Raw genomic sequence first — 19,512 nt, 5'->3', positions numbered from 1 at the left:
CTGTATTTAAGGAAGTCGTACCTGGATGTGTGTGCAGGTTGATTTGTGTGTAATGTACAATAACTTTCAATAACTGTGACCGCTCATCATTCAACAATCTCCCCATCACTTCCGACTGTGCCCGTTTCCCATATTTGTGTCTGTTACAATTTTGATGCCCAATAAACCAAACCTACAAGCTAACCCTGCCTAAAATGAGTAAAAAAAAACAAAAAACAAAGAGCTCTAGATAGTTTCTTTCAAAATGGAAGGAGACTTAATGATGAGACAGAAAAAGACTCCAAGGCTGGCAAGAAAGAGAAAGCTGCATTTCAAAAAAAAAAATACCAAGAGTTCTACTTAAATTACAGGTTTATCATCATGACAGGTGATTCACAAGCTCCAAGCCCGCTCTGTACAATATGTGGAGACCGGATGTACCATGAAGCCTTCAAAACTGAGACCAAGCACCTTGCATTAAAAGATACATCACTTTACTACGCTTTATAACACACGCGTGATGGCCGATCTGTGGAATATTGTCTTACCTGAAACCGGTCCATGTTGCATAAAAGGTTGGGGACCGCTGATTTGGGTAATACTCTATCATAGGCTGAAACATCAATAATACTACATTTCTAAAAGTCTCAGAAAGTGTCATATATATCGCTACACCTTCAACCCAAGGTTGGGCGGAGTGGTGGAATCTGCGCCAGCAATCAGAAGTTTGCTGGTTTGAATCCCGTAAATGTCTGAAGTGACTCCATTCCATTAGGCCCTTAACCTGTATTTGCTCCATCTTGGGTATGACGTTAACCTGTGTCACACACGTGTGATTGGGAGACAGCTGAAGGACCTAAGTTATTTCAGTTCCACACTAGACCAGGGGGAGCCGGGGTGCGCCGATTGTCTCTCTCAATCTTTTGCAGACCATCCATGGGAAATCCCACAGGGTTCTGACATCATTGATGACATCACTTCCGGCGTCTGGGGCCGATGGTGTCACTTCCGGTTCCGGAATCAATGATGATGCCACATCCGGTTCCAGCACCAATGATGAAGTCATTTCCCCGTTAGCACTTTTAAAACCACCATCTTGCCTCACTAAAGTCAGTTCTGTTTTGGACTCAGTCTTTGCTCAACTTAACCCTGGATACATTATATGGATGGCTGTCCCAAACATTTTCAATTGTCTGGCGTGGTTATTCTAACACCTGCATCCAGCCCTGCTGAACACACAGAGGTCGAATGTAACCTGATGGAAAACCTTTGCTGTTACTAAACATAAGATGAGCAGGTTTTTTCCACACACAATCACGTCATGGAACATGAAGAGTGTAGGCCTACTGTCAAACAAAAGTGACAAACTGACAAGCACACTCATGGCTGGAGAGATTTCCTATTTTGGGTCTTTAACACAATCATTCATCTAATACCACCGAAGAAGAAAAAGATTCACATGGATGGCAGGCCAAAGTTAACGCTATTATGTACTTAAGTTTGAAAGATCTTAAGTGATGTGCAACACTAAAATGAAATGACAGGTTTATTTATAAAATTCACACCTTACAAAATGAAATTCAAAATTTCAAAATGAAGACCAGCAACTTTCATTTAATACTACTGATATCCAACCAAAAGACATTACATGTTACAAAACAATGATTTATTCAACCTGCTCTTTGACTAACCAGAGCCCACCAGCATTACTGCACTCCAAGAATAAGTGAAAGCGGTGAATTTAAGCCCATAGACTTGACATACCTGTTGGTCAGCACCCCGATGAATGGGTTCGTTATCAGCTGTACGGTGGCCTTTGAAGCAAACAGCAAGCCAACTTTCACATTTTCATTCACAAGATCCTTGTCCTTTTTTGGACAGTCTGAGTTGGCATCGGTGGTGTTCATCACTGCAGTCTGAGTGGTGCTAGATGGGAAACTGTCCGGGCTTTGGGTTGTTTCAGCAGAGGTGTTGCTGGTCACCAGGGTTGAGTTGTCATAGTATGAGAAAATGCTGTAAAAGGCGTCTGAAGACGACCGAGACCCGAGGTCAGGGCGCTCCATGTGAGGTTTGGTCAATGGAGATTCATGTTCTGCGGTGTACAAGTAGCTTGGGATTATGGGTACTGCAAAAGAGAGGAAAGAACACAATCAGCCCACTGGTCATCCTGCCCTAAACCTAAAAACCATATGGCACCCCTTGACTGCTCTGGTGCCGCCCTGAGAATCTTCTTATGCATGGAGTTTTGCACACTCTACACTCTGACCGCACCAGCCTGATGTTCTCAGAGTAAACCTTAATACCCCTCTGGGATTCAAAGTTCTGTGAAGTTGCTTTATTAAGCGTTCACCTGGCAGGCCCACCTAGCACTACACGCTTGCCCCATCCCAAGTGGCACATTTTGTTGCCATTCACTTTCAGCAGCAGACTGGAATGAACCCTGAAAAAGTTTGGGGCTGACACATAGAGAGATCAGCTGACATCACCAGGTAACACACCACTCACAATGTTCAGAGATGGCCTCTGCATGTCTAACTCCATTTAGGTCAAGGTGAATGTGTTCGTTTCTGAACCAGGTGCAGCGAGCTTGAGACTCACCACCGGTAGTTCAAATTTTCAAAATGAGATGCTTTATGGTGTGTGTCCTCAGAAATATTAACTGCCGACGAGGATGGGATTTACACTGTTGACGGGTGGGGGTGAGTGACTTGCAGACACATCAACTGACGTCACCAGGAAGCACACTGCTCACAGTGTTCAAACGTGGGCTCTGCGTAGCTGACTGATGGAGCTCTTAATTTAGCTTGCGCTTCAAAGTGCTCACTCTTAAGCCAGATGCTGCACGTTCGAAACTCACCACCACCACATCACCACTTCACCACAGTGTAAATCTTCAAACTGAGATGCTTTATGGTGGGAGTCCACAGCAATCCAAGCCCCAATATTCTCCTACTGAGCCTGATAGGGTAGGATAACAGACACTGAAGTGTCATATGAAGTAGAGACCTGCTACACCAGAGAACCCCAGTATGATGTTGATGCTTATTAGGACTCAGCTAAAGTAGTGGTTCTCAAAGTTGGGGATGTGTGGACATTCTAGGAGACGTCTGAAGTGGTGTGACACTTGGAAACATGTCAACTCTAGCATCTTGTCAATTTCACAGTTTCAGTCTATCAGTTTGTAGATGTAGTTTTTCAGTCAGGGTGTGTTCCCCTGGTGTGCTGGGGAGGCAGCATAAACAAGAGGGACACCTCACGCATGGACAAACTGGTGAGGAAAGCAGGCTCTACTGTAGGCACGGAGCTGGACAGTTTGACATCCGTGGCAGAGCGACAGGAGCTGAGCAAGCTCCTGTCAATCATGGAGAATCCACTGCATCCACTGAACAGGATCATCTCCAGACAGAGGAGCCGCTTCAGCGACAGACTGCTGTCACCGTCCTGCTCCACTGACAGACTGAGGAGATCGTTCCTCCGTCATACTATGTGACTCTTCAGTTCTACTGGGGTGGGAGTGGTAAACGTAAACAATGCAGATAAAAACAGACAATAACTTTGTATAATGTTATCACTCTTTAATTTAATATTGTTCTTTATCACTATGCTGGTGCTGGAGTATGTGAATTTCCCCTTGGAATTAATAAAGTATCTATCTATCTCATGTGTTTTTTCCTTTACTATTTTTTAAAATTTAAGTTATTAAAAAAAAAATGTAATAAAAGTATGATTTTTTTATAATTGTTCTATTTAGTTATTTATTGTCTACCATTTTTACTTGTGTACCACGCACCCTCGTGTAAGATGCGCACCCTAATTTTTACACAGAAAATCGTGAAAATCGTTTTGCTCCGTGTACGACACACGTTGTATTGTATAGGAAGCGTTTGGAGGGAGAGAGAGAGAGAGAGAGAGAGAGCACAAGCGAGCCTAAGTAAAAGAAGTAAACATTACAGAATTACATTTCCTCGTGTATGATGCGCACCTGATTTTCTAATGCTAATTTTCAGGAAAAAATGTGTGCGTGGTACATGCGTAAATGCGGTATATCAGCATTTAACAACCTTTGTGGTGTCACTGCCCAGTATTTCACATGCCAGGGTGTTTGGGGAGGGGTGCAGGTTCCTCCTTCATAAATTTACAACAATCAAATTACTTAATCTGCCTGAATTTAGCATGAACAAACCGGAGATGATGCCCCTATCTGTGAGTTTTGCACAACCAAAAGTGGGGGAATCCCCCTACAAGAAATTAACAAGATTGTCAAAGCAGGGTGGGGAGATCTTGCACACTTATCAGAGCGTTACATAAATCAAGTGTGACCGTCAATGCTTTACCTCCTGCTGTTGCTGTCAGTCAAGTGCAAATGGAGCAGTGAAGGTGGGGTGGGGTTTCTTCTGGGGTTGGCCACGGCCCACCTGCAAAGTAGTCACGGCCCACAGGCTGTGAAACACTGATTTATGTATTCTTCTTGTGTTTTGTGGGCGGAGCCCAAAGATGTGGGGCCACCCTAACATCACAACTAAGGACCACCCTAAGCCTATATATGTGAGGATAAGGAGCAGATCCTTTAGTGGTTCATTAACATTCGGAGAGAGCAGGTCTTTGTGAAGATTAATTTTCTGGCCTTTTAGATATTTTGCTTCTGTTCTATGATCTTGATTACTGGGTTGCAAAATAAGATTTGTTGTTCTGAGTTATTGAAACTTATTTATTTAATTATTTTTGCTGTACTTAAAATTTCTTATTCTTCTATTGTTTAATTCAAATAATTTTTTAGAAGGTTTTGTTCTGGACTTGCCACTCAAGCAAGATGTTTTTTTATGATTCCTCTCTCATTGGGACATTTATGCACCTTTGTGTATATTTTGCAACATCTCCTTTTTTGGGCCTGTATAGGACAAAGCCCACCTCTGGAGTTTGGGGTGAGGCCTATTCTAGGCAGGCTAGGAAAGGCCCTGCTCTGTTCAATGGATTGTATTGAGGCCTCACACATTTTCATCATTGTGAGAGCATGCAAATCATAACAAGAGACAGCAGTCATACATTCATCATAGACATTTGTTTCTTCAAATGATCCTTTAGAAGGAGTGTCATGAGGACAGTGTAATAATATGATGATAAAAATATGTACTTTAGAAATCATTTGTTGTACTTCCCACATGCACTAATTATGGCTAACTGAGTTGAGGCCATAGGAAAATAATAGGGTAATGTTCTACATATTGCGAAAACTAGGCACAGTAATACATTTTTCATTATCCATACATCCATCCATTATCCAACCCACTATATCCCAACTGCAGGGTCACGGGGGTCTACTGGAGCCAATCCCAGCCAACACAGGGTGCAAGGCAGGAAACAAACCCCGGGGTGCACACACATCCACACATCCACACTAGGGACAATTTAGGATCTCCAATGCACCTAACCTGCAGGTCTTTGGACTGTGGGAGGAAACCCACGCAGACACGGGGAGAACATGCAAACTCCACGCAGGGAGGACCCGGGAAGCAAACCCGGGTCTCTTAACTGTGAGGCAGCAGCGCTACCCACTCTGCCACCTCTCCGCCCTCTTTCATTATTATTATTAATATTATTTCACATGCTCAGATATGTTTTCTGACTTTTGGAGAGTCCTTTAGGGTTTGTTCTGATCAGTGCTGCTCTGCATGGCTAACTTTTATGCATTCTCCCCGCACCGCCTTCCCTTACAACAGTGTTTCTCAACCTTTATGGTTCTGTGACCCAGTTTTACCTTTTTAAATTCATTGACAACCTAGTAGCCTTTGGTGAAACAAGTGTGATAGGGAGTTCAGATGCCCCTTGGTTAAACAATCTCATTTAGAAACAGTGAAACATATCGCAAAGTGTTGTTGATCCCCCATGACCCACTCACAAACCAACAATGGCAAACTGCAACCCACAGACTGCAATCCAGTGGTTGAGAAACACTGCTGTTGTGACTCGGGACTCTCAAAATCACTGAACCCCAAAAGCACTTCCAAAGGTTATCCTCTAATGGGGAGAAATACCGTCAAAACCCAGACTAGATACAAAAAAGGGGCTGAAAAATCTTAATTAAATAAAAGGTTTATTTTAACAAAAGGCTCTCCAATACATTAAGCTCCTAAGAGCACAAAGGAACTTCCTGAGAAGGCAAGGCAATCCACAGCAACCAAAATCCAAATATAGAATCCAGGTTCAAAAACTCCAGTTAGACCCAAGAAACACTCCATTCCCTAGCATTTTTGAAATGAACCGTCAGAAACCATGGAAGGCCATCTAATAAACAGGAAAGTGGGCAGTTCCTGGTGGTGATTTGCAGGTGGCCTTACCCCTTGGTGAACTACCCACAAAACACATGGGACATAATCAAATAAACACAAAACATAATATACATAATGAACAAAAAGCAACATTAATACAAATAAATGATACAAAATAACTCAAAACTGACACAAAATACCACAACTTTAAACCCTAGTCAGGGGAAAAATGATGGACAACTGCATTAGAAGGACTAAGAATTTGAATCCCAAGACTCAAAGATCGATCTGTACTACTCGATACTGGTATATAAAGTAAGCATACCAGGACCCAGCACCAGACCCTCAGAGCCTTAATTACAATGACCTGTGCACTTTATGACCGAAATACGGCCAATATGACATACAGCCAAATGGAGCAGTAAGTTGGTGCATGAGTATAAATATACAAATCTCAGAAACTGAATGGTCAGCTAGTCTGGAGGAATATTGGTGGGCTGAGATGAAAGGCCATTAACAGGCCAGCATAGTCTGGAATGGAAGGGATAGGTGAAATGGATACAGTCTAATAGCTAACATATACAGTGAAACCTAGGGTCACGAACGTCTCGGAACACGTACAAATCGGGTTACGGGCAAAAAGTTTGCCTAACTTTGCAACTGTTCACGACCTCACACTCGGGTGACGAACAAGCCAGTTTCTCTTCCAGTTCATACGCGCCGATGATTTCCACATATGTTCAGTCTCTCCCTGCACATTGTTCTCGGTCAGACGTGCGTGCATGCAAGGTTAGTTTTCTTGGTTGTTTATGATTAGTTTTTGTATAAATTAAGGATTTTTCAAATTTTCATTTTTTTTCCCTGTCCTTAAAACTCATTTAAAAAAAAAGTGTTTACAGCGAGCGGGTTCGTAAGACTAGCAGCATGAACTCAATGTTAATTTTCTCTGTTCAAGGTTTTCTCAGTGTTATTCAATGTTTTTACATTTAGTTTGCTATTACACTGTGCATTCTATGGTATAATTAACTATTTTTGTGCTAAAAAATCTTTTAAAATATATATTTATGTACAGTTTGTACGGTCCGGAACAGATTAATTGTATTTACATACAATCCTTTGGGGGAAATTAGTTCGGGTCACGACCAAATCGGGTTGCGACTAGAGTTTTGGAATGAATTTGACCCGAAAAAGGTTCCACTGTACAGTCAGGTCCATAAGTGTTTGGACAGGGACACAATTTTCATAATTTTGTCTCTGTACATCACCACAATGGGTTTGAAATAAAGCAATAAAGGTGTAATTGAATCATAGAATTTCGGCTTTAGTTCAAGGATTTTAACAAAAATATAATATGATCTGTTTAGAAAAGACTGTTACCCTGTTTAAATTAAACCCCTTGAATTAAAGCTGAAAGTCTATACTTCAATCATATAATGGCTTCTTCCTTTCAAATCCATGGTGGTGATGTACAGAAAATTATGAAAATTGTGTGACTGTCCAAGAACTTATGGACCTGAATGTATGACACCCTTTACCCCTTCCAGAAGGAAAGCCTGGGCTGGATGTGTCTGAGTGGAGTCACTGGGAACTGTTCACTCCCAGTCTTGTAGGAGGCATGTCAAGGATGACAAGACTGGACTTAAATTAAGGGCTGAGAGAAAGATACCACATGTTTATTTTATTCATGTAGAGGGCCATGGTCTCGCTGCTATTTTCCATCGTGCAGAGAGGCCAATTCTGCTTCTTATGCAGACAGCATGCAAGATCAAGGGCCATGCTGGACCACATCACTAAGACTAATAAATATATTGAGAGGAAGCTACTTGGTAAACTAAGCATATTGAATGTTCAACATGAACCATTATTATTCAAATAATTATATTCTTCTTACTTACATTTTGGGCATGTCATCTGCAATTCATGAATACATGTCTGACTTTTGCACCTGTCTATTCTGGTATTCATCTAATAGCCTGGAGTTAAAGAATGTAAAAGAAAGAGGCAAGTGCTGAACTACAGTGTGGTAAGAGTATGGAATCTGGGGCACTCTGGCCAGCTGTACATAATAAAGAGCACTAAGGGGAGAAATAGGGTCACCCTAGGACACTATCATGAGAAAACAGAGGCCTCACACCACTTTCATCCTGTGTGTGACTCCATTATCGGCATAAAAATAATCGCCACCCATCAGGTAACAGCACACTGCCTAACGATGCTTAAGCAGGACCTCACCTGACATTTCTGTTTCTGGCCAGCAGGGGGCATCTTGCATATAGGCCGCTATTCATCCAGGAAGTATCATAGATTTTGTGTGACAAATGTTTTTACATTGGGGGGTATCTCTGAGTGATTAGCATTCAACTATTGTGAAAGAGAGTGACGAAACCTCACAATATCTTTTCATTTCAAGAGTATTGAGGAGCCTCACTCATGCGTCTAAAGAAAAACTTCCTTTGATTCCTTAACGATGCTGCCTTTGTGATTGGCATAATAGCATTTACCAAAAATGGACTCCTTTTTATTTTGGCAGCTCTTTTTATTTTCTGGTTTCAAAGGGCATGACGACAAACTACCCTGCCTCTAGCAACTGAGCATTATCCTGCTGGAAGTAAGGATCTATTTGAAAACAGGGCCTGTGGAGGCCAGAAAAAGACACATATAGTCAGCAGTGAAGCTTAGGTGGTATTCAAGTGACGCTCACATGATATTAAGAGCATTAATAAGAGCCAAGGAAACAATCACACACCATTCCTCTCCAACCACCAGAATGTGCAGTACTGTTGATGTAAGGTAGGATGGCTACATGAATTTATGATTTTTATGCCACATTCTGACCTTACCATTTGGATGTCACAAAACTCAGAAATGGAGATTTATCAGAACAGATGACATTTTCCCAATCTCAGTCTCCTAAATTCCTAAAATCTCCTAAATTCCTAAATATCCCAGTCTGCTAAATTTTAGTCCTGATGTACCCACTGTAAAATAATACCACATTCCATTTACTTGAGAAGTCAGATATGCTGATGTCACACCCGAGTTGATTGCATTCCATTAAAACATTTGGAAAACTGATATGGAGGCATGCAGGAATACCTTTGTTGTACTTGCTCCATTGGAATAAATGTCAGTCAATAGCAATTCATTACGCTGTATTTTGCATATTCAAACACCGTAGCAGAATGTCCACAGATAGAAGTTGGACAGGACTGTGTGTACGACCGACTTAATGAGACAGAAGTGTTAATAAACAGCATAATACTGCAGCTCTCACTAAACCTTGAGGTATATATCACCATCTTGGACAGACATCTTGATCTAAAGTTGGGCAAACTTGTTCTTGACAGACCAAGAGCTGGAAATCCAATTTAAGGGGGAGTTAGAGTTGAAAAATCCAACTAGGAACTGAGAAATTCTGACTTCCCACTTCAGACGGAATGCAGCATAACTGACGAAAGTGAAACTCATCTGCTGCGGCCCACTATCTTGAAAGTCCAACGTGTTCTGCATTCAGAGATGCCCTTCTGCACGCCACCATTTTAAGGAGCTATTCTTGAGCACCTGTGGCCCTAATTTAATCCTGTCCATGTCTGGCCATTCCCTTTTGACCCTTCTCATTAACACTAGAATTACCAGAACCTACGAAAAAACTCGTAGATCCGGCCCACCTTAAATCTGTTCGCACCTCTCCGCCAGAGTCTTTTGTCCTCTAAATGTGCTGATAAAGACAAGCTGCAAGCAGCTGGCTATTCCATCCCCCCACTGACTTAGAACTTACACGAACTTCTCCCAGCTCATGCCTTGATTGATTATCTGGGAATGAAGTGGAGTTTTAGAGTGGAAATAATAGATTGTTATTTGGAACACACGCATTTCATGCGTGTTCTGTTTCTACAGTAATCTGTGTAAACACATTTTTAAAACAGAAATGTTTTTCATATTTTAGTAGTAAATGACAAAAGGCATAAACTATATAATGTATGAAGCCTGAAGTCCAAAGATCAAATAAACACTTTCACAAAAGGTTCAATTCTCTGCTGTTTTCACATAAAGACGCGCTATAGCTCTTCAGTCTACTTGTGACTGCATTCTCGTACCAATGCTTGTGAACTGAAGTGTCTGTGTGCACTTTTCGTGGCATTACACATGTATTTTTTGAGCATGCCCGTGTCGGTAAATAACATTAGATCTGGCTTTTATGTAAGTAACATATAAATGTTAATGTTTTGGGCACATGCACCGTCCTTTGTTACCTATTTACCTTTATTTGTTTAATTACTTCCTACAGCGTAAAGTCACTAGTGCCGAGCTTCCCATGTAAATATACAAAGTACAGCGATGGCAAGAGTGCTTTCTTTATCCGATCTAGAAACGTCATCCTGATTTCAGTTTAACTCTGTTATAGCGAGTCTATGTGAAGACAGCAGTGTAAAATGCAGGGCGGGGGCGATTGTTTTGGGCAGTTGGGATCGTGAACGTGGCTGAGAGAATTAAAAAAAAAAAAAAGCTAACCTTTACAAGTATCATAAATTACACCGGCTTTTACAGACTGGAATTAAATGTATGTTTTTATTCTAAAATAGCAAGAATAACAGCAGTTCACTTCACAAAACAGAGTAGTGTGGGATCAAACTCGTGACCTTTTGATTCCCAGTCAGCAGCTGATATGGTTGCGTCACGGAGGCAGTCATAGTAAATGCATGTCAATGTTGCATGCCAACACGCCTTTTTTTCTTACCGCTACGCCATGGAAGCTGTTGTCTTTTCCTTGAACCTTTTGTGAAAGTGTTTTTGATCTTTGGACTTCAGGCTTCACACATTATACATTTCATGTCTACATTTTGTCAATTCTTACTAAAATATGAAAAACGTTTGTTTTAATGATGCGTTTACTGTTTACTCAGATCCCAACTCTCCTTTATATGTATTGATAATACAACAACAATGAACTATTATTGCCCCTTTTGTGTTCTGTGTTGTCTGCACTTGGTATGCTGCCAAGCTTCTAGTCTTGCCGAGACATATTGGGAGCCATAAGGCGGATTTATATTCCTGCATTGAGTCTACGTCATTGCTCCCCGTAGCCTGACGCGCACCTCCTCAAAAGTGTAACTATGCATTGCGTTGACTAATTCACACTTGCCAGCTCTCTTTGTTTTTTTTCTCCACCATAAAAACTTGAATAGTGTAATGGTCAAGCCAAGGTTCCCCTCCTAGTGTTTTCCATTTGTTCACACAGCAAACTGACAAGAAAATGTTTTGAGCAAAACCAGGAGATGCGTGTGGAAAAACAAAAAAGGGGCAAACTAGGAAATCACAACTAGAAACTGAATCCAAGATGTGATACAAAAACTGAGGTTGAAAGAACAAGCCAGAGATCAAAACCAACGAAACACATATATATATATATATATATATATATATATATATATATATATATATATATATATATATATATATATATATATATATATGTGGAAGACTGCCGGCTTCCCAGGCCGGTCCGCACCCCCAGGCCGACAGGAGGAGCTCTCCCGACACCAAGATCGTGCCCCGAGGTCCAGCAGGGCCTTATGGACTCTGTAGTGTTTATACACAGCCCTGCTGGATACCTTGGGGACCACCAGGAGTCGCTGTGGGGAGACTTCTGGGTTCTGTTGTGCCTTATGACCGGGAGTACGTCACAGCCACGGACGGAAGGAATGGCGTGCTCGGGTGATGTAAAGACTGATTGCCCTGACCCGGAAGGAATAAGGAACTGTGGACTGCTGGGACAGGAACACCTCCGGGTCAGGGGCTATAAAAGGACGGTGCCTCAGTCCAGACACTGAGCTGTGCTGGGTGGGAGAGGAGCAAAGTGTCTGGGCGAGGAGGAGAGGATATTGTGTTTGTTTAAAGAGTTTATGAGTAGTGTGGAAGGTGCTTGGTGCACTGAAAGAAAATAAAAAGAGTCTTGGACTGTTACCTGGTCTCCGGAGTTGTACCTGAGGGTTCAAGGGTGCACTACTGCCCCCTACTGCCACAATATATATATATATATATATATATATATATATATATATATATATACACTCACCTAAAGGATTATTAGGAACACCTGTTCAATTTCTCATTAATGCAATTATCTAATCAACCAATCACATGGCAGTTGCTTCAATGCATTTAGGGGTGTGGTCCTGGTCAAGACAATCTCCTGAACTCCAAACTGAATGTCAGAATGGGAAAGAAAGGGGATTTAAGCAATTTTGAGCGTGGCATGGTTGTTGGTGCCAGACGGGCCGGTCTGAGTATTTCACAATCTGCTCAATTACTGGGATTTTCACGCACAACCATTTCTAGGGTTTACAAAGAATGGTGTGAAAAGGGAAAAACATCCAGTATGCGGCAGTCCTGTGGGCAAAATGCCTTGTTGATGCTAGAGGTCAGAGGAGAATGGGCCGACTGATTCAAGCTGATAGAAGAGCAACTTTGACTGAAATAACCACTCGTTACAACCGAGGTATGCAGCAAAGCATTTGTGAAGCCACAACACGCACAACCTTGAGGCGGATGGGCTACAACAGCAGAAGACCCAACCGGTACCACTCATCTCCACTACAAATAGGAAAAAGAGGCTACAATTTGCACGAGCTCACCAAAATTGGACAGTTGAAGACTGGAAAAATGTTGCCTGTTCTGATGAGTCTCGATTTCTGTTGAGACATTCAAATGGTAGAGTCAGAATTTGGCGTAAACAGAATGAGAAAATGGATCCATCATGCCTTGTTACCACTGTGCAGGCTGGTGGTGGTGGTGTAATGGTGTGGGGGATGTTTTCTTGGCACACTTTAGGCCCCTTAGTGCCAATTGGGCATCGTTTAAATGCCACGGGCTACCTGAGCATTGTTTCTGACCATGTCCATCCCTTCATGATCACCATGTACCCATCCTCTGATGGCTACTTCCAGCAGGATAATGCACCATGTCACAAAGCTCGAATCATTTCAAATTGGTTTCTTGAACATGACAATGAGTTCACTGTACTAAAATGGCCCCCACAGTCACCAGATCTCAACCCAATAGAGCATCTTTGGGATGTGGTGGAACGGGAGCTTCGTGCCCTGGATGTGCATCCCACAAATCTCCATCAACTGCAAGATGCTATCCTATCAATATGGGCCAACATTTCTAAAGAATGCTTTCAGCACCTTGTTGAATCAATGCCACGTAGAATTAAGGCCTGCGGTGGGTTGGCACCCTGCCCAGGATTGGTTCCTGCCTTGTGCCCTGTATTGGCTGGGATTGGCTCCAGCAGACCCCCGTGACCCTGTATTCGGATTCAGCGGGTTAGGAAATGGATGGATGGAATTAAGGCAGTTCTGAAGGCGAAAGGGGGTCAAACACCGTATTAGTATGGTGCTCCTAATAATCCTTTAGGTGAGTGTATATACACATAAATACACACAACTGAACCATAACAGTGGCAGCCACTTTGCAAAATGCAGTGCCAATAAAAAACAATACTGCTGTGAAATGATGCATTTAAACAACTGTCACAGATGTCTGGGGTTCTTACCTGGCCGGGATGCCTGGAAGGACCGGAAAGGGACATGTATAGCTTACGGCCCATGAGGGGGCAACCGCCCTGGCCTACGAGAGGATCACGGGAGAAGAGGGAAAAGATTTTAACCCGTTGGGACCTGTGGCCACCGCCAGGGGGTGCCTTAAGCCTTGTCGGACCCGGAGAACTGTTACTTTTGCCACACCAGGCAAGATGGAGGATGAACCTGCCAGGGACGTCTGGAGTGCTTCCGGTGCAAAGGGCAGCACTTCAGCCACACCAGGAAGTGCTGCCGGAAGGCAGTCATTTTCTAACCTGCTTAATCCTGTGCAGGGTCGCAGGGTCACTTGGTTCTGGAAGGGGATGGGCGGTGGTGCTGCAGCCTGCCCCAGCAAGCAAAGGGTGCAAGGCAGGAAGAACCCCTGAACAGAGTGCCAGTCCATCCCAGAGTGAGCACACCCCCAAACACACACACACACGAGCCAGTTTAGCAACATCAGTCCACCTGGCCTTTGAATTGTGGGAGGAAACCAAAGCAGACTCCATGTAGGGAGGACTCAGGAGGCAGACCCTGGTTTCCTTACTGCAAGGCAGCAGCAATACCCCTGTGCCACCCATGTTAAAGGTTATTTTACAAAATGGTTCACATGGCCTTGGAATAACAAGATAGCAGTTGAAGGATTCAAGACCAGATGGCAGAAAGCAGATAAGAAAAGGAAACAGATTTCCTTCTCCACAGCACTGAGTTAAGACTCCTCTCTGATGCGACTGCCCAGCCTTAGTGACTTTCCAGGGGCAAATGTGATAAGAGATGCTGACATTTATGTTTTTGGAGCAACTCGCTTAGGAATCCATTGTCTATCTTATACTTCTGAATATGATGAACAGTATTTTTTCTCAAGCAAAATTATGAAAAAAATCTAAATAAATCAATTGATCATTAAAAAAACTTTATGTGTTTACTCAGCTAGTATTTTGTATTATGTACAGTAAAGAGGCCAGGGTTCAAGTCATGGGTCTTACCTGCATGTTCTCCTCGTGGCTTTCCTCCCACTGTCCAAATACAAGCATGTTAGGTGAATTAGTAAAACTAAACTGGCCTCTGTGTGTGTGTGTCTGTGTGTGTGTGAGTGAATGTGCTTGCCCCGCGATAAAATGGTGCCCTGCCCAGGGTTTGTTCCTGCCTATCGCCCGATGCTAGCTGGGAAAGGCTCTAGCAGAGACCCTGATGTGGGGTAGATAATGACACAACATGATATTTATTACATTTTCAAAAATTTCTAAAGTCCTGTTTTTGCTTTGTGATTCTGGGGTATACGAGAAAAAAAGAAATGTAAGCAATTGTATGTGGACAGCTGTAGCATAGAAAAATGTGTAAAAAGTAAAGGGGTCTGTGTCTGTCCTGCGCATGGGCAGGTGTGGGGTGAGACATCAAGTAGAGTGTGGAGCTGCAGAACATCAGAGCAGCCAAGGAAAGGAAACAGTGGGTTAGACCACCCTTTAAGTGCCAGCTGCTGCCATGGTCACCAGAATGCTGTCCATTCTCTGTCTGTCACACCCCCTGGGTCATTAAAAAAAGTTTCAGTTTCTTAACCTGAACTTCACTTGAGAGGATGCGCATTATCAGTCTATGATAGTGTCAGTCATGAAGATACTCTATAAATGAAGGTGAATTAACTCATTGATTAAGAACATTTACTGAATATTTGAATTTGATGTGAGAAGCAGACTTATGTTATGCTATTTTATCTTATATAGCGCCTCATATTGGCGCTAGCTGTATAAAATATTAAATGGTTCAATTATTGATAACTTTCCTCTACTCTGTGGTAGTTTTCAGCACTTTGTTTTTGATGCTGATGGTGACATCGGCCTCCATTTGCATATAAATGTAATATTTGGGGAGGGTGAAGCGTAAGAAGCTTGTGGAGGCACAAAGCAGCAATAATATTACGGATACGGCTGACAGACGGGATCCAATATTAACAATTGCATTAAACGACTTGCTGCAGGAGGCTGCACTGGCACCCCACTCGCTTTGTTTAATTACTTTTTGCGCTCAACAATATGCCATATAAATGGCTAAAGGGAACTGTGCAGATGCATCGCTTCCACCTTACTTTACCTTACCTTAGAAGTGTTTGGGACCTCCAGATGTAGTCGTCACGACTCACTTAGTAACAAAGACGATTTTTATTTTTTTGTAGAGTGACTGACATGACAAAGAGAAGATATGGATTTATCAAGTCACAGTTTTCCCAACAGAATGCTTTGTTAAAGGAGCAGCAAGAGGCTCAAAACCGAAAAAATCCCAAGTCGGGGGGGCCGCACAACACACTACAGTCAAGCAGTTCAAACCCAACGAGTGCACAGCTTTGGCCAGTCTTCATTCTACAGGATAGAATTGAAAATTTTTTTTATTTTTTTTATTTGCAATAAGCCATGGTCTTTTTTAAAGATGTAATTAGAAAATATTTGCTCTCTTGCCCTATGTGTACCTTCAATGCCTTTCCGTGGTATCCACATGTGTTTGGGCCTCTCTTGACTGGCGCCCCGTCCCATAAAGCCTACTTCTCAGCCCTTTACGCCTCCTTGTCTGTCTCACACTTGCACTTCCTCTTTAAATCGCATTACCAAAATGAAATTGACCAATCAGATTGCTCAGAGGGACAGAACCCACACACAGACCCTGGTACTTTATCATATAGTAGATACAAATACAAATCATATTATGTGATATCATCTACTGGTAAATTCTGCTCCGTACTTCTAAAATTTTTATTTTTATACTGTATTGAGGATTTGTTCTGTTCTGTGTATTGTATTGTATTGTATTGATCCCCTTCTTTTTGACGCTCACTGTACATCCAACCTACCAGTAAAGGGGTCCTTTTCCAAGGCTTCTTCCATTTTTTCCCTACAAGGGTTTTTTTGGGAGTTTTTCCTTCTCTTCTTAAAGAGTCAAAGCTAGGGGGCTGTCAAGAGGCAGGGCCTGTTAAAGCCCAATGCGGCACTTCTTGGGTGATTTTGGGCGATACAAAAATAAATTGTATTGTAGATAAGAAGGGGGACCCCAAAAAGTCTCACAATTGTTAAAATAAATTCATAATACAATGTACAGCAATTCTATTTTGTTAGCCATCAAAATCCTCCTCTTGAGGTGCAATCCACTTGTCCCAGTGCTTCTTCCATTCCTGTTAACATTTACTGTACTTCTTTTTTTTTTGTTACCATATCTAGTTCTTCCTGTGATTTTTTTTTTATCCAGGAGTTCTTACAAAGTAGAAAATCATCATCCTCAGTTTTAATTTCGAGAACCAAAAAGTCCTAGCGAGCAAATTAAGATGTGGTGAATTCAAGGGGTGCAAGGAGTGGACACCAAAAGAGCGCACCAGCTCCCCAAACACCTCTTATATCATTGAAAGATGCGGAGAAATTAATTCACGCTTTTGTTTTCAGTAGACTAGATTACTGTAACGCACTCCTCTCAGGACTACCCAAAAAAGACATAAATCATTTGCAACGAGTGCAGAATGCAGCTGCTAGAATCCTAACTGGGAAAAGAAAATCCGAACACATTTCTCCAGTTTTGATGTCACTACACTGGTTACCTGTGTCATTCAGGATTGACTTTACAATACTGCTTATGGTTTATAAAGCCTTAAATAATCTGCTCCATCTTATATATCGGAATGCCTGACGCGTTATATTCCAAATCGTAACCTTAGATCTTCAAATGAGTGTCTCCTTATAATTCCAAAAGCTAAACTTAAAAGAAGTGGTGAGGCGGCCTTCTGCTGTTATGCACCCAAAATCTGGAATAGCCTGCCAATAGGAATTCGCCAGGCAAATACAGTAGAGCACTTTAAAACACTGCTGAAAACACATTACTTTAACATGGCCTCTCATAACTTCACTTTAACTTAATCCTGATACTCGGTATGTTCAGTTCATCACAATAACTATTCATAGTGGCTCTAAAATCCATACTGACCCCTACTCTCTCTTCTGTTTCTTTTTCCAGTTTCTTTGTGGTGGTGGCCTGCGCCACCACCACCTACTCAAAGCATCAGGATGCACCAACATTGATGGACTGAAAGCCAGAAGTCTACGTGACCATCATCATCAGGTCCTTCCATGAAAACCCTAAATACAAAGAGGACTGTTTGACTTATGTTGGGTAGATTGCCCAGAGGGGACTGGGCGGTCTCTTGGTCTGGAACCCCTACAGATTTTATTTTTTTCTCCAGCCTTTGGAGTTTTTTGTTTTTCTGTCCACCCTGGCCATCGGACCTTACTCTTATTCTATGTTAATTAATGTTGACTTATGTTTATTTTTTATTGTGTCTTCTATTTTTCTATTCATTTTGTAAAGCACTTTGAGCTACATTTTTTTGTATGAATATGTGCTATATAAATAAATGTTGATTGATTGATTGATTGATTGAACACAAACGACCACGGACACAAAGTAAGAGCACAAAGAGTCTTTTAATGTGGGAAACTCTTTGAATCAAGTGTTTCCCACCACAGCCACAAATACAACAAGCACAATAGCACACAATAACTCTTTTCTCTCTTCTTTCTCTTAGTCGCTGTGTAGCAGTGCTATATGAATGGGGGCATCTTAAAGGAGTAGCATCTTTTATAGCATTGACACGTTTATACAGTCTGTTGTGTCTGTTTAAAGGCTTTTCCCCTGGAAAGAAAGGGGGAAGGAGAACGCTGTGGAGCCATGACCACTCGAGGTAATTTTCCACATATTGATTTCATCTGGGTCATTTCTATATAAACAAGAGGACAAAAGAAAACAAGAGACACAGTTACAACCCGGATACTTCACCAAAGAAAGAACGCAGGTACAGAATTTGCACCCTTTTCTCACTTGCTGCTTTCGAAGCCAGATATCTAACTACATAACCATCGCTACACAAACCCTGGGGTTCTGGATCAAACCGATATGCCAAGGACAGCAATGTTTTATATCGTTTAGAGAAGGAGCAAACAACCATTTCATCCGTGTGATAATTACCGTAGAACACTTTCCAGCCAGACAAGGTTCACTCTCATTAATCATCTTCAGTTTAATCTTTTGGATGTTTGTGTGTTTCGTGTTCTCTCTTTGTCATATTTGTTCCAGGTGGTTGTATTTTTATTGATGCACCTTTTATTATTATGTAGCGCCATTCACTTTTGGGGTTGTGTGCTATGTTGGGTCTGGTCGGGGAGTGAGATATATATTGCTTGGGGTTTGTTTCATTTCTTTTTATTAATATATATTCACCTTATTATTTTACATACTGTTTGCTTTTTGCCTGTTTAATCGTCAATTGAGGAAGTGATTTGGAAGAAGTACAGTTTTCAAGGCCACATGTCTTAGTGGTGCTGCTGTTTAAATAAAAAAAAAAAAAACTAAAAAAAAAAAACACTTTATTTTCCTCCCAGGCAACGATGGCTATTTCAGCTAGTATTTGATATGACCCGACATCCTTTTCTTACCTGCGCAATTATACAGTTGTGCTTGAAAGTTTGTAAACCATTTAGAATATTTCTGCATAAATATGACCTAACACATCATCAGATTTTCACTCAAGTCCTAAAAGTAGATAAAGAGAAACCAGTTAAACAAATGAGACAAAAATATTATACTTGGTCATTTATTTATTGAGGAAAATGATCGAATATTACATATTTGTGAGTGGCAAAAGTATGTGAACCTCTAGGATG

General features: G+C 41.7%; 1 protein-coding gene across 3 annotated transcripts in view; it reads right to left on the bottom strand.

Moving 5' to 3' along the window:
- Window positions 1-19,512, bottom strand: part of slc18a2 (solute carrier family 18 member 2) — a 224,028-nt gene that overhangs the window by 119,690 nt on the left and 84,826 nt on the right. For all 3 annotated transcript variants that reach the window (XM_039737103.1, XM_039737096.1, XM_039737105.1), the window contains exon 3: window positions 1,744-2,104. In XM_039737103.1, the coding sequence (XP_039593037.1) occupies window positions 1,744-2,104 (361 nt within the window). The remainder of the gene's footprint in view (window positions 1-1,743; window positions 2,105-19,512) is intronic.

The sequence above is a fragment of the Polypterus senegalus genome, chromosome 1 (genome assembly GCF_016835505.1).
Source record: "Polypterus senegalus isolate Bchr_013 chromosome 1, ASM1683550v1, whole genome shotgun sequence".
Classification (NCBI taxonomy): Eukaryota; Metazoa; Chordata; class Cladistia; order Polypteriformes; family Polypteridae; genus Polypterus; species Polypterus senegalus.
Note: the sequence above shows the minus strand (reverse complement) of the source record. Positions and strands in the feature narration are given on the sequence as shown.